General features: G+C 49.7%; 1 protein-coding gene and 1 long non-coding RNA gene across 5 annotated transcripts in view; one reads left to right on the forward strand and one right to left on the reverse strand.

Moving 5' to 3' along the window:
- FAM107B (family with sequence similarity 107 member B) overlaps positions 1–16046 on the reverse strand; it is a 192227-nt gene that overhangs the window by 10699 nt on the left and 165482 nt on the right. For 2 of the 4 annotated variants that reach the window (XM_010998236.3, XM_031444563.2), the window contains one exon: positions 577–760. In XM_010998236.3, the coding sequence (XP_010996538.1) occupies positions 577–760 (184 nt within the window). Of the gene's footprint in view, positions 1–576; positions 761–4139; positions 4673–10315; positions 11134–16046 lie in introns of those variants that run through there. The other 2 variants (XM_031444564.2, XM_010998237.3) reach the window with 2 other exon arrangements.
- LOC135319411 (uncharacterized) lies at positions 2378–4722 on the forward strand. Its single transcript, XR_010377967.1, has 2 exons — positions 2378–2541; positions 3924–4722. It is a non-coding gene; the product is annotated as an uncharacterized LOC135319411 (long non-coding RNA).

Consider the following 16046-nt stretch of genomic DNA (forward strand, 5'->3'; position numbering starts at 1 on the left):
CACAAAATCTTGTATATATTTCCCTGTGCTATTCAGTATAATCTTGTTTGTCTATTCTATATATATCTGTCAGTATCTATGAATTTCAAACTCCCAGTCTGTCCCTTCCCACCCCCCTCCCCCCTGGCAACCACAAATCTGTATTCTATGACTATGAGTCTATTTCCGTGTTTTTGCATCCACAATGTTGTCTTAATTTCTGGTGCACAGTACAGTGATTCAGTTATACATATATGTATATATTCCTTTTCACATTCTTTTTCATTACAGGCCATTATAAGGTACTCAGTATAATTCCCCTCTTTTATCCTTAATCCAGCCCCTTCCACACACATTTTAAAATGTGCGTCCACCTGTGATGCGGAGGCAGGACTACGGTGCTCTGGGTAACGCTGGGGCAGCGGGGCCTCCAGGCCTGACTTCACATGCCCCAAGTCAAGGATGTTGGAAGGAGTGAGGAAGAGTTAAATATGGTCCAGAAACAAAAACCCCTTGAAGCGTTTGTAAATGTAACTAAAGTTAAATCTAGTTACCTTAAAAGTCCCCTAAGGAAAACTGCTCAAAAAGCCATCCTACCTTTTTTGATTCATAAGAAGTTCTCTGTGAAGATCTTGATGGTTCCGGGATGTTTTGACAGGATTGACTAGTTTCTGAGGCCTAATTAGCTCGGGATTGTCATCGTGTATGTAGTCCGGCTCGGCCATGATGTTCCTTGGAACGAGGTACGTGTCCTTCAGGTCAGGATCCTCCGGTGTGCAGTCTGAAACAGAAAGGTGAGATTCACTGTGGTCTCCTCTGCCGGACATCTCCGCAGAGGCCGGGGCCCAGGGCAGGGTCACGGACAGCAGCTCACACCCGGCCTCCTCCTCCGGCCCTTCACTCCCTCCCTGCAAACTCTTCTGGTGCTTTGTCAGAGCAATGGGGGCGTCAAGGAGAGGGGGAACCATGGTACTCCGAGCTGCTCATGATGGAAGCAAGAGAGCCCCACAGCCCGGTGGCCACTGCCAGGCGCACCCTGCGACCCAGGTTACTCAGTGCTTCCCACCACATGTCTACATGCCAGTTTAGCCTCAAAATGAGTACCCCCCACCCCGGCACCAGACCCACTTCCTTCATGCCCCCTTCAGTCTCAAAATTAACACACACTAGAAACGTACAGAGCCCCAGCCCTGCGTCACTGCCAGGGCGCAGGTCTCCCTGGGCGCAGATCCTGCCAGTCACTGGTCCCGGTCTCTCTCCTGCTCATGTGAGCGCCCCAGGGGCTTATCCTGTTAATATCCTGGGCCCTCCTCCAAATGCCACCTTCTTGGAGAGGCCCGACCTCCTAACTGCGCTGCTTACCCTGCACGCCCGCCCCAGCACCTCCCTGCTTTACCTAAACCACAGACTGACTCAGTTGTTACTGGCCACCAAGAGCAGACGCTCCAGAGGGCAAGGGTTCCTCTGCCCCGCTCCCTGTCCTGCAGGATGACCATTCTCCAAACCAGAAGTCGGAGGTGCGCCCAGAGGCAGTCAGCTACAAGCAGGGGTTTTGGGCTCAAAGTCATCATTGATGTCTTCCTAACCCCCTGAACTGTCCCCAAACATGGCTGGACTCCAACGCGTCCTGCAGTAAACGCTGGTTCAAGTGGAGGCCAGCAGTTACTCAGAGCTTTAGATACGGCGCCTGCAGGTGCGGGATCTTATCTGATCCTGACAACAATCGTGCCGACAGCAGAACCAGAATCTCACTTCACAGACAATAAACGGAGGAACATAAGTTCAGTAACTCGCTCAGGCTCATTTTGCCAGTGGTGTAAATCTCAAACTGAAATGAATGAAAATGAACACCGTCTGATCTTAAAACCCATGTTCAGTCTACCAAATTATGATGCTAAACATTTTTTATAGAAAAATCTTTAGAAAATTAGTGTGAAAATAAAGTGGATAAAAATCCAAAGGATAAACAAATCAACTGAAATAGAAAAACCGTAGATGCTCCATCTGTTCACATATTTTAAGTATAACTGCATGATTAAGGCCCCAAACTACCAAACGATAATGTAATATATTTATCTAACAAATTACATCAAATGTTCCTAATTAGCTTGGGATTCTCATTGCTACTTGCATTGATCTTTTAAAAATCAGAATGGCTGCAGCCTTCACCAAACGGAGAATCACAAACTTCACACGTGCCGAGTCAGCGACCCCACCACGGCCGGCCTGACGTTATTAATACGCTGCTCCATGGAGAAATGTGCCCCTTGGCGGAACCCTGAGAGGCACCGTACACACCTGTGTGGAGCCCCACTTATCTTTAAAAGCCAACGGCAGTTTCAGCCTAGTTAATCAGTAGACAAGAAGGCCGACAGGCTTCCATAAAAGGATGTGTTTCTGTGCCCTGGACGACAGATGGTCTCCGTGATGTCAAATCGGAATAGATTCCTGCCTCTTAAGGTCAATGTGTCAGCAGGGGCAGGGAGCCCTGTGGATGTGCAGAAGAGTGTTCCAGACAGAAGAGCACCTGGTGGGTCTAAGGAGGAATGAGGGTGAGTGAAGGTGAGGACAGAGAAGGAACCCATGGCGACATGGGGGAAGGTGGGGGGTGGCGGGGATATGATGCGGGAACCTGAAGGCAGAGTGACAACAGGGAGCATTCAGGGTTCTGGGCAGGGAAGTGACAAGCTCTGAGCCCTGAGTTTAAAATATTACTCTAACTACTGAGTTTAGAGCAGGCGAAGGCAGCCGAGGAGAATCAGGGCGGCGGCTGTGAGAGGGACCCAGGTAAGAGATGCTTTAGACCAGATGGTTGCAGCACAGGCGGAGGACAGGCTGGGTAGGATGTATTTTTGTCCCAGTCCCCTGGGACGTCCTAAAGGACAACATACAGGGTGTGAGAGATGCGGAGGACTCTAAGGTTTTTGGCCTGAGCGACCAGGACAGAGGTGTCATGGTGGGGAGGCTGTGGGCAGAGCAGATGGGAGATGAGGTCAGGATGTCCGATTGGGACTGTGAGTCCGAGCGACGGCCAGACCCCTCAGGGGTGACTGCCTGCAAGCAGCCAGGGCAGTGAGGGCTCACACCCTGGGTGGCTTGTTCCCTGGTCTTAGTGATTTGACGGCCAAGGTCTCTCACCTTGCCTGCCCTCCTCCCTGCCCCAACCCCGCGCCCGCACAGCTGCACTCCCATGACCAGAGGCAGCAGGAGATGCCCTGGCCCCGCATTCCCGGGGATCAGGGCCGGGGCGCCAGGAGGTGGGTAGAGCCCTCAGTATACGGAATGAACAGGCTTCGCTTCTGAATCTAGGAAACAAGCTCCAGCATGGATTTTTTTGGCATCCTCTCCAGACTTAGGGTCTGGGAAGTCTTTCTTCTGTGCAGGCCGAGGGTAATGGGATGGGCCTCGGCCTGTCTCCCCCTGGAGAGAGCCCGACCCTGGGGCAGGTGCGCTGTGGCCGCAGGAGCCCTGCTGTAAATGGAGGCGCCAGCATTTTCCTCCTTCGCTCACTGCTTTGCCCTTCCTCCCCCAGGAGGTGGGAAAGGGGGCACAGAAGGCCCTCGGCCTGAGTTGAGTGTGTGGACCAACCAAGCAGAAGGAGTCCATGTGGCCTCCCAGCAGCAGACCACACAGGCGTCTGGGACAAGGTCACTCACAGGAAGGAGGGCGAGTTGGCTGTGAGCAAGTCTGGGAGCCCTTGTGCTCCCGGCAGTGGTGGTGATGGTGATGGACCTGGGATCCGGTTCCATTTCAGTGACTTTCCACCCTGGAGTAACCACCTCCACGAGCCCCTGGCTCCACGTTCTTCCCTCTGCCAACCATCTCCCCCACTGCTACCACGGCTGGGAAATGCAGCTCTGACCCTAAGGGAACTTTCCCGGCTCCCAGATCGCGGCCTCCCATCAAAGGAAAATGACCACTCACTGCTCCCCGTATTTCCACAGGTCCCTGCCTTCCTCATGGGGGTTCTCTGCCTGCACCGTGCCCTCCAGCAGGGATGCTGATCCTCTTCTTGCCCATCCCTGGACCCCCGCAAGGCCAGACCGCCCTCATCCCTTCAGATCCAGAGAATGCCAAACCTTCCATGAAGCCTGCTCTGATTCCCCAGGTGCAGTTCTCTAACCTCTAGACAACGACGGAATTCTCTAGCACTTACTGACCTGCACCTGGTGTGACGGACATAAACTGTATCATCGCTTCACTGCAAAGCCCCCGTCTGGTGTATGTGCATCTTCCTCAGACCCCCTGGACTGGGTCAATGAACAGTCCTTAAACACAGTGACAGAGTCCAGGGCTAACAGCCAGGAGAGGGAGCCCCTGAGCCGTCTGGAGTCCAAAGCAAGGAGGTGAAGTCTGAGCATCCAGGAATCCACAGCCTGGAAGAGGAGCCAGAAATACCTCTGGAAGTAAAGGCGCTTTGTAAGTGGGTATTATTATTGCTACATAAAACATTCTTCCAAAAATAAACTGTCATATACATTCCCCTGGCCCAGTTACTCATTCATAAAGTTTTGTTTTGTTTTAACTGTCAAGTCAGTGAAGGAAAATGACTGTCGGTTCAGTACAGGAGAAGAAAACCTGGCTTGAGGTCTTGGACAGAGCTTAGCATCCCTGCCCCTAAGCTCTCCCACCTGCTACAGTGAGTGCTCCTGTGAGAACAGGCTGGCATGGGGACGTAAGTCCTCGGCACGGTCTCCAGCGTGTCTGTAAGAACTCAATAAACCGAAACTATTATTAGTCAAACTTATGTGACCAACAACTTTCCGTATCTTATTCCGAGGTCTGGGAAACCCGGTACACAAAATTCCACCTCTCTAGGCCTTTGAAACATAAGAGTTCTTCAAAAACGTAAGAGCTGAACGAAATGACCCAGAGAAACTGAAATGAAGGCACATTTCCCCCTTCTATTCCTCTCTGGTTGGCCTCCTTCACCACTGGAGGCGGGAAAGGGGCACAGAAGCCCCTCCACGTTCTCGCTGGTAACATTCAACGGCTCTGAGACCCACTCATGCTACACTTCTTAAGAACCTTCTGGAAAGTGTAAAAAGGTCTATCACACCTTCAGCGTGCTATGTGGAGTTCTGACTGGCCCCAGCTAGACTGCAGGGTGTAGCAAGGTAACAGGGCTGATGGTGAGGACCCCTGATGGTGCTCTGGGGTGGAGGGGAGTCACTGAAAGATTTTAAGCCATTGAATAACAACTCAGGTTTGCATTTTAGAGAGATTCTAAAGCTCTGGACTGACAACTGCCACCTGATGAGAATTCTGCCTTTAATTCCTGTGAATCAACAAATGGAAATCCTTACTAAACTCCACTGTCCCAGGGAATAAGGAAATCCCATCCTTAAAAATGCATTCTGAGTCCTTGCTTTGCATTTTCCCTCCTGTCAGAGGTTTGCTCTGGGCCCAGGCCTCTGCCTGTCCTGGGTATTTGGTGTTGACTGCTTTCCAGAGGCGAATAACCATCCCCACAGAAAAAAATTCACAACTGGACTAGTAAAACGAATCTTTACTGCATCTGGGATTCCCATCATACTATTTTTGTCTCCAGTAGTTCATTTACATATTTCTACATCACACAGATAAAAAATTTAAAACCTAGCCCTGTGAGATGAAAAATCAGAATTTAGCAATTACGCGTTTTATGTTTACCTCAATCTTTAAAATCTAATTCTACGTAGAGGCACTAGTAAATGAACCCTTTTGAAAACAATACCTGAAACCTGTCTGTGCACGCCGTTTACAGCTGTACTAGAACCCAGCAAAGCTAGACAATTCACTGTTTGAACGGCTGCAACTTCTTCTAGGAAGTTAGAAGTACTTTCAAGGGAGTTTTTAAGAGCATTTGCCTCCCGGGCTGTCTCTAAGGGACTCTACAACTCCTTCACCATCCTCTGAAAAACCCGAGTCATTTAAGATTGCAGTGGGGCAAAGTCCCGGCCTGGGTGACCCTGGAAGGGGAAAGGCTGTCCGTGCACCCGCACAATCTCCCTCAGCACCCACGGTTCCAGAAGGGAGGCTGGGTGTGAGGGGAAAGGCCTTGGGAGAGCAGAGAGTGAGTTAAGATGGAGATTTCTTCCTAACAGCAAAGAGCTTCACTTACAAATGCCTGAGCCTGGGGCAAACCTAAAACTTCAGTCTCGGTGCCAGGTGACGGTGGCACCATCTGGTACCCAGAGGCCTCCATAAAGTGCCCACATGATCTGTGTGACCACAAACCTAAACTAAGACTTACCAATGACGCCCAACCAGCGCAACCCACACGAGCATGGGGATGTGACTTTCCCACTCTGCCTGGCCCACGACGGCTGCAACTTCAGACTCAATAAACCGGCTGCAAAGCTGCCGCTGTCCGAATGCCAAACAGTGACACACGCTTGGGAAAATACCAAACTCACTTTCCCATCAGTGTTTTCATCCCCCAAAAATGTAATTTTACTAAAAAAAAAAAAAGCACATATTTTATATTTAGAAAATGGGAAAGAAGGCAAGAAAAACATCGGGAAGACAGAACACGCGCCAATCAAGGTAAAAGATGAGCTGGTCTCAGGGAGGCGGGACCAACCAGTAGGTGGCGATGGCTCCACAGATAACGAGGGGTCCACTTTCACGATGACAACAGAGCAGTGACACCTCACCCGACCCTCAGACTGTTCATAAAAGTGCACACTGAAATCATCAGACGCCAAGAAAGCAAGCCAGTGTGGAGTCACGGGGCATCTTCCCTCGATGTGATGCACAAGCTTCTCCCCCATCATGTAAGCCTCACAATGTGAGGGAGGAACTTTTATTCCCCGTAAGTCCTCAGAGGAGACTCAGACAGCTTCAGGAACATGGGCTCCAGATCTCACCGGCTGGGTCTAAATTCCAGCACTCTCACTTACTGTGTGACTTGGAGCCACGTTTCCTCACCAGTTAGAAAAAAAAAAAAAAGAATGGCAGATTATCTCATAGAGTTATAATGTTTACCCAGTGCAGGGCCTAGCAACACTAAGCCTTCCGTAAATGTCACCCGTGATGAGTGCTGTCACTGGCAACAAACGTTGATTAATAAAAATAACCCTGTTACCGCTGCCCCAGGTCACATGCTACTAAGGGGCAAGGACTGGGATTTGAACTTGGGTCCGTCCGATTCCAAAGGGGATGCTCTTAAGCATTCCACTCTTCTGGGCGGGGATGATGGCGGGGTGGGAGGAGAGAACAGGTTTAACAACAACAGGATGATTCCTCTCTCCCTCTCAAAAAGATTTTAGAGGCTTTCAAACATCATAGCTTTATCATCCCAACCAGACAACATCTTGCAGAAAATTATATTAAAGTGGGGATGGGTGGTAGGAAAGACACATTTTTTTTTTAAACAAACTTACAAATGTTTTTATAAGAATGTTCAGAGTAGCACTCTTCATAACAGCGCCAAACTGGAAGCAACCCAAACATCCATTCCCAGTTAGACGGAGAAGTAAATTGGGGTGTGCTGCTACAACGGAGGACCACACGACAGTGCGAACGAACAGGTGATGGCTACCACAGAGCATCACTGACTCTTGTAAACATAACCTTCAGCACAAGGAGCCAGACACAAGAGTCCATCCTGGACGTTCAAAACAGGCAAAACCAACCTCCGGCGTTAGATGTCAGGATAATGGCAACCTTGGGAGCAGACAGAGAGCAGAAGGGGAGAGAGGGGGCTTCTGTGGTGCTGGTAAGGTTCTGTTTCCTGGTACAGGTTCTGGTTACGCAGGTGTGCTCACTCTGAAAATCCACCCGCCGGTTCACATTTTTGGCTTCAGACCCTTCTCTGCATGTGTGTTACACTTTAATAAATACAGTACATATTAAGTAGCGATTAAAATTATTTTAGTCACTACTATATTTAGTCACTACTATATCATTACAATTTTGTTACCGCATCCATTTTAAACCTTGTTCAATACAGGAGAAGTCATACCACCGGGTTGAAGACCACCCATCCTGGATTATAAAACCCTGGTTACACCGCTTACCAGTTATGTGGTTTTGTACTAATTGCTTAACCTGAGTCTCAATTTCCTCACCTGTAAGTCAGAGGTCGCATAACCACATTTGCAGAACTGTCGTAAGCATTAAAGAAAACTTACAGAAAGCATTCACCATACGTAGAACCTGCCCATGTGTCTGATGCTCAATAAACTGGACAGTTAAATAGTTTCAACAAATTCATTCATCAACCCAACTCTCCATCGATCAACGTCCTACCAGGGTGAAAACGGGTGACCATGACCACAAGTGCACTGGTTTAGACCAAGCTTCATGGGTGAACCCCATCTTGGGCTCTGCTCATTTTTCCAGTTTGGACTTAGGCAGGTGAGAGAGGGGTCGGGAAGGAGAACATGGAGGGGAGAAAACAAAATCCCAGACAGGCACAGAGAGGAGCCTGCAGCCTGAGACTGCCGAGACCGTGAAAATCCTGGTCATGTCCCCTCTCCGAGCCTCAGTCTTCCCACCTGCACAACTGAATGGCCGCGTAGCTCTGATTCCTGTCATCTGTTGTAATAATTGTTGTGCACATAGAGCGGTCATATAAGTATGAGGAATCTATAAAAGCATAATGCATGAGTGGAGGACAGACAACAAAAACATCCTGAAAAAAACCATTTTACACTTGTGCCTTTCACTCTGTTGGCGCTGAAAGTGGAAGGAGCACACTGCTCCCGCGTGCTTATCATCAAGCTTCTAGACTGTTAACAGTGCATCTATAAGCTAACACAAAATTGCTCAAACACAACCGGGGGGTAACCAGAAAGAAAAGGACCTCAGAGAACGCTCGCACCAGAGATGGGCGCCCGTGATCCCGCTGGGGCCTGAGCAGAAGAAACTGATGCTGACAGCCGGCAAATGAAAGTTTGGGTTGCTTTCCTAGGAAGCAGCAAACTAACCCTGCGATTGAATTCCTTCTGCCTTCTAGCTCCCCAAAGTTCAACGTTCAGCCAAAAAAAGAAGAGAAAGGAGTTTGCTATGTTGCCCAATGAGATCATGCTCAAAGCCTAAGTAAAAGTTAAGAAAGAAGAAAAAGGAAAAGAAAAAGAAAAGCAGTTCTTGAATAATCTGGTTTTGCTAGAAAGTTGGATGTTCAAGCTACCTTGGAAAAGTGTGAAGGCAAGATACACTGAGAAAAATGAAAACAAAACCAAAAACACTCTGGGGGAGGTGAGGAAAAAAGTCTCCAGGTAGAACAAAACTAATATAAAACAGATAAAAATGCGCTAAGCTGCTCAATTGAGGGAGGAAGGGAAGCTGGTTAAAGAGGTGAATAAAACCCTTCCAGGGCCTTCAGCCAATGGTAACATCCCCCGGTCCTAGAGGTGGCAGATCTTGGTGACTTTTCCACTCAGACACCTGAACAAGTCCCAGAACTTCAGATGAGACGCATGTTCTGCACATTTCCTCCATTTGCCTCCAGAGAAGATTCTAGAACTCCCTGGTGGACGGCAGTACTACCTAACTCTGTGAGCAGTGAGTTGGGGGAGGGGGATGTGCCCCTCCGCATCAGCCATGGGCAGCCCACGTCCGAGAGGAAGGAGAAAGGGCCACCAGGCGCGGGCGTCACCATGGGCAGGGACAGGCGGCAGCTGCAGGGAGACCGTCCCCCAGGTGGGCCCGGCCACCCCGTGCTCCAGCCCCCCAAGTCCCACCCGCAGCCCCACAGCACAGAAGGCTTCTCAACCAGGCAAAGCCCAATACAACAGCGGGCCCGGGTACAAACCGACACGCATCCCAACCCGGAAGGGCCTCAGCAAAGGTTGGCCTTCCCACTGCAGAAGTCCTCTCAGGTGAAGGGTCCCGTGCTCTGGCCCCCAGGGTCTGGCCGCAAGGGCTGCGACCTGCGAGGCAGCCCCAAGGACAAAACGCACCCGGGGGATCCCCAAGAGGAAGAGATGACAGGAAGCACCTTATTTGCCTAGCAGCCCACGTCCAGGGGTTTTCCTCAGGCCCCAGGGCTCCTGGCTTCTTGGGGCCCAGTCTCCTCAGCCTGTCCCTGGGATTCAGAGCTGCCGTCCAGCTCCTCCGCGACCTGGAAGGCTTCTGGTTCTCCCTGCACCCGAGTCCCAGGCGTCCTCCTCTGCCCCACTCCCTCGGTGCCAGGAGCTCTCGGGAGCAGGCCCCTGGCCCCGCAGTCCTCCCTCGCGCCCGCCCTGCGCCCCATGTGCTCTGAGCCCTCCCTCAACGTGAGCAGTCTCCGTGTGAAGCCCCCCTCTCCGCCAGCCTGCCGCCGCCCTCCTCCGGGCCACCACCCCTCGTCTGCAGTGTCGGGTGGCCTTCCTCGGTGCTCCTTTCCCCCGTTAAGCTTGACACTTACCGCCCGCCAGTTCTGCCTGTGTCTCCGGCCTTCTCCCTCGAAGGTCAGATGTGCATCCCTTCAGAAGGCAAGAGCCCTCCGACTCGTATCACCCCCTCCAGCTCTGGCACCACGCCTCAGACACACGCTGTTAAAGGACAGGCGGACACGTGGTGACCAGATGACGAAGAAGGACTAAGAGAAAGCCGGGGCCACAGACTCTAGTGGCTGTGGCTGAGCGCCCCCGGGGCCGGCAGCGGGCCTGGCTTGACTCCGTCCTGCGTTCCCAGCACCACACTGTGCGGCGCCCCGTGGGCACCCACAAAGCTACTCTGAATGAAGGGGGCAGACACTGAGGATTACAGAATCCAAGCTAAGTAGCTCCTCCCCTGAAGCATTTCCTGAGTCCTCTTGGGGTTTCCCTCCATTCTGTCCCAACAGGACACTGCTAAAACTTCTCTAAGGATACTTAACGCCTGCTTCTGTTAAAACTAGTTTTCTTACCCCTCACGTTAAACTCACAGAAGGAGGGCTTGACTTTTCCTCATTTCTTTTCCCCAGAAACATTTCGGTGTGCCCTCCATGTCTCGTTCAACCACATGTAACCAGTTGACAGGTGAAGCGTAGAGCTCAGACTACAGAAGGGGCCAAAAACGGGGCGGGGTGTGGGATGGGGGCAACTCACGCGCTGAACAAACTGTCCTCATCTGACCTTGAAGGAGCTCAGAATGAGTCAGAGACAAGTTCCTGGTTCTCATGATACAGATCAGCACAGGGAACCAAGTGCCCATTTCTCTAAACCAGCAGATTCTGCTCCCTCTGACATAAGATGATCCCCCAAAACCCTCCCTAAAAGTCCACAGCATGAACTGCTGTGTATGAACATTGAATCTTTTGTCACAGAAAGATAACCCAGCTTGTTGTCTGCTGGGAAGTAAATTCTGAGTACACTGGCTTGCGTAAATATCCCCATGACGTAATTAGCACTTCATTACTATGCCGCCCGTTAATCCGCACAAACCTGTAAGCAACTGAAATGCTGCCCAACGAACAGATTTAATAATTGAATACCTTAAACTCACTGGCCTTAAAATCGCCTTCAGCTGATACATTCCACTTATCAAATAACATTTGACAGATGACCATTAAGTGATTCCGAGTTTCTCTCTATCCTGCGTAAAGCAGCTGGATGAGATCTGAAACTCAGGGACCCTCGATTTTACCAGTTCTGTGGTCTGACAGTGTCACCCAGTGGCAGAAGGCACAGCTGTGTTCAGAGCGCCTGCTGTTTCCTAAAAGAAATATTTGTCACATGTGTTTCTTTACTAAAAGAAAATGAAGAAAACCATTTTTGGGGAATTGCACTAAGAAAACTAGCATGTGTAAATTCTAGAAAACACGGGGCTGGCACAAGGAGAGAGCTCCCCTATGTCCAAGGTTACCTGGAAGCCTCTGGGAACCAGAAAGGCATGTGCAGATCTGAAGAGAGACACAAGGGAAGCTCCTGTGACTCAGGGGCAGTGCGGGCTGGGCATGAAGTCAGCTCAGAATTCCAGGGCTGAGCAGAGGGCCACCCTTGCGGTCGGCCTCCCTGTCCACCAATCCGCCATATCAGTTCTCAAAAGCTCAGCTCTCCCAGAACAAGGAAAGAAAGCCCAGCCTATCCTGTTCCAAGGTGAACTATCTGATTTTAAAAACATATGAGGCGAAGCTTAATTGAAAATAATAAATTATTTAACTTCCTTTCCTTATCTGTAAAAAGAGAAGGCTGGACCAGATGACCCTTGCAATCCCTTACTGGTTCTAACATTCTGATAATACAGGAGAGTTCAGTGGCTTAGCACCTGAGGCTGCAGGACTCTGGCCCCATCATCAGGGCCAGGTGGACGCGGGGAGGGAGCCCCTCTTCCCTTCCACGCATACCCCACCTGTGGCCTCCACTTCTGCTCCTCCCTGTTCCCCGTGCAGAGCATCTACGCTGAGCAAGCTTTCTGGGCCTGATGGTGGATTTCCCCAGATGCAGCCACCCTTCCTCCCTCCAAGTCCCTCTAGAAGGGTCTCAACCGCTCGGTCCAGAGCTGGAGATGTCCATGTAGGATGGAGCGTGAACTAGATTCTATTAAACCCAAATCCCCAATCCAGGGGGCCCCTCGAGACTCTGGCCAGGAATCACACAGATTCCATACACAATAAATGAAAAAGAAGCACTATTTACCCTTCTTTGCATACAATAACCCACAGCAAGTATACATTACACTGTGATCAGCTGAATGCAAGTCTGAACCCTAAAATGACCCTGAAATCAAGCCACAGTTCAGCCCTATTGCTCTACCCCTAGGTCCTCTTGATGCCTCTGTCCTCCCTATAAACCTCCATTCTTCCTGTCTAGTCCCACATCAAAGCTGAAATACACAGAATTTCCATAAAGTTAATGACAGTTCTTTCTCCTCAGTGCCTTACATTTAGAAAAATCACTGTCTACTCTCACAGACTACTCGTAAGAAGATAAATTCTTGCTACTTCCGGCCTGGGGAGCGTGTTGGTGGGATGTGACAAAAGGCTGTAACACGTACACACCTGTGAATCTGGTAATTCCACTTCCAGGAATTTACTCCGAGGAGATAACCAGACATGTCCACAAAACGTACGTATGACAATATTTTGCCTACGATTCATGATAGTGCAAAAGAAGGAAACCGCTTACATATCTAATAATGCAACACAACGCAGCTTACAAATCATATTATTAGAACAAATGATGAAAGGAATGTACAAATGGGAGAAAAAACATCAGGTTCCACAGCAGTATGTCCTTTATTTTCCAGTCAGTGTGTCTGTGGGAACCAAAGCTCCTCGGAATTGTGGAACAAGCCGGGGAGCCTGCTGGATGCAGAGGCCCTCCCTGAGAGGCCCTGGGTCAGCGTCGCTGGGGGAGGGCCCGGCCGTCTGTGTTCTCACGTTCACTGTGTGCCTCGCCACCTTTGAGGTAGACGCTAAAATTTGCCCCATTGTACACTGAGGCCCAGAGAGGCTGGGTAATTCACTGAAGGCTACAAAGCTGGCAGGCGGCAGCTCCCGCAGTGGGCACCAGGGTCCACACCCCGCCCCACTTTGCTTCAGGGCCCCTCTAGGGCAACTCTTAAACGTGAAAGTCTGCTCGGTGCTCCTTCCCCTAAATCAACAGCGTGACGCGTCCCACCCACCCTGTATCGTCTTCACCATATTTCAGCAAAGTTACTGACGGGGGCAGAGGGGAGGTGGCACCGTCACTGGCACCATCATTGACATACCTGGAGGTAAAGACCTGCCTGACATCTTGGGAGGCTATAGAAAGGTGTTTCAATTTAAGTGCACGTTAAATACTAGCCCACGCTAGCGGCAACTTTAAAGCCCTTGAGTGACAGCACAGCGCGATACTGACTCAACATGGAAGGCCCTCCTACCACCCGCTAAGTGGGGCTGCCACTGGGAATTCCCTAAACACCCTTCACAAACCGCCTGGACTATCACCTCTGAAATGAGGCAACTTCTGATCAGTTTTTCTTACTTTCTGCATTCAAAATTTGCATGCATAGATTTGTAAACATAAAACTCAAATTTTTATATTATGCTATTTTATATTCACAAAATTCAAATTTGCAAACAAATGCTACAAGACTTTAATTTCCCAATTGCAAATTTCTGAATAAAGGAGCCTCCCTTGGCACGTTTACCATATGTGATTTTCTAAGGCGGAAACACCTCAGTCATTCATTTCAGGAAGCTCCAGAGGGGACGGACTGAGAAGACGGTGAGCTTAGGCCTAGACACTCCTGAGGGGAAGGAAACTACACAGACCAGAAAAAACTTCCTGCTGGACTAATTTTCAAAGGCCTCAAATATTCCAGCCGTCAAGAGAGGACTAGTAAGTCCATAAAATGCATGATCTGGTCCAAATGGGCAACCAAACAAAGATTTTCAGAGAAGGAGACTATCTTCAAGTGACTTAGAGAAACTTAGAGCACAGAGACCATCTGTTCGCCCTGCTCAGTGCTACAGACGAGGAGCCCGAGGCCAGGGAGATGGGACGCCTGGCTACGCTCAGAGAAGGTGGCCAAACCTGGACCAAAACCGACGTCTGCCTCTGGCCCCCACTTCGCTGCACCTCACGGCCTCTCACTCCTCACTCCTGTATGGAACTACCCTGAATTTTCTAAATTGATTTCCTACATTTTCTACTGACCTGGGGTGTGTCTCTGGCACTGGCACTGCACCACCATTGATGTTACCTCCTGATCAATAACCGGGTGGCATCTTTAAAGATGAGAATGTGCTTAAATTAGATTTCAGTAACAGCACCACACTTCCATCTGCTTCTATGTCCCGCCAAATTCCAGGAGTACAATGTCACTGTGACGATCAAAACAAACAAAAAATGCCTCTCAGGGTAGGAGAAAACTACTCATCTGCCTGTAACCTGAGACAGTAACGCTGAGCAACTACACTGCTAGAAACCAGTGACTGCTCAGACACAGTAGTTCAGACATCCTCGTCACTCTGTTTACCGTCTCATCCTTCTCCTGTTAAAACCCACCCTTCTTCAAGCATCCATATTCAGGATAAAATCAAATAAAATGACTGGAAATGTGAAAATCAGTTGTACTGACAACGGAAGAAGTTGAGACAGGGCTTACTGAAAATCGCCCCCAATCCTGCCATTCGTACCTGAAAAAGGCTCAGCGCTGGACACACATGCTAAGCCCCTAAGCACCTCCTTGAAAATGAATGGACAGCCCCCTTCTCTCACTAGGTGTGGCTGCTAATTCTTTATGAAGTGACAGCTCTAACCCCACCTTAATCTCCCACCTCCGATATAAAAATTTAGTTAAGATCCCCACTCACTGAATTGTGCCTGCTTCTTGACTGCATCCCACCAGGTCTGGCCCCATTTCTCTAACCCCACTTTCAAATCCCCCAGCACAAGCACAAACAATCCAATGCTTTTCCGGGCTACACTCCCCCTGCTGCAGAAGCTAAGTGAACCGAACCTCTCTAAAATGACACAGACATTCCTGGTGGTGGCTGGCTGGGGGGATTCAACACTCTTTTGTCTTAATAAGTTACTAGGAACATGAGGTACAAAGAACCTTAAATAAAAGATCCACAAACCTAAGCCCTGTCCTGTCACTTCTCCGGGTCTGTTTCTTACTGGTAAAACGACAGGCAGTTATCCTGTATTTTACAACTTTCCACCTCAAATACACTGTATGTCAACCATCTTGTGGGCTGAACAGGTTTATTTCTATGGGAGACGATGTTCTGACTTCCAATCACTCAAATGAACTTTCACTTCTGAAACACAGCACAGTCACGGTTGGTCTGGAAAACTTCATTTTTCACTTTCAAAAGAGATCTCCACACGAGAAACAATGGTTACAAGTACGTGTTTTTCTGAAGGGTTAACCTGTTTCACAATTAGGAAAATATGAGCTGACTCTTAAGTTGATTTCTGCTTCCACAGTGAAAAACTGGCGTGAGGACTGAGGCACGTCTCCATCTGGGTGTTTGGAGGACTGTCTGGCTCCAGCTAAACCCCAGAGAGCAGCTGTTGACACCGCCCAGGTGCTTCTGATTGAAGTCTGATTGCCCACCTGCCCTCTTCAGGTTGCCCCGTGCGCCTTCTGTGAACAACAAATAGCCAGTCTTGTGAGGACACCAAAACCAAGACAGGGTTATTAAGCCAAACGCTGTCAGCAAGCCCAGAACCAGGAGC

The sequence above is a fragment of the Camelus dromedarius genome, chromosome 26, assembly GCF_036321535.1.
Source record: "Camelus dromedarius isolate mCamDro1 chromosome 26, mCamDro1.pat, whole genome shotgun sequence".
Taxonomy (NCBI): Eukaryota; Metazoa; Chordata; class Mammalia; order Artiodactyla; family Camelidae; genus Camelus; species Camelus dromedarius.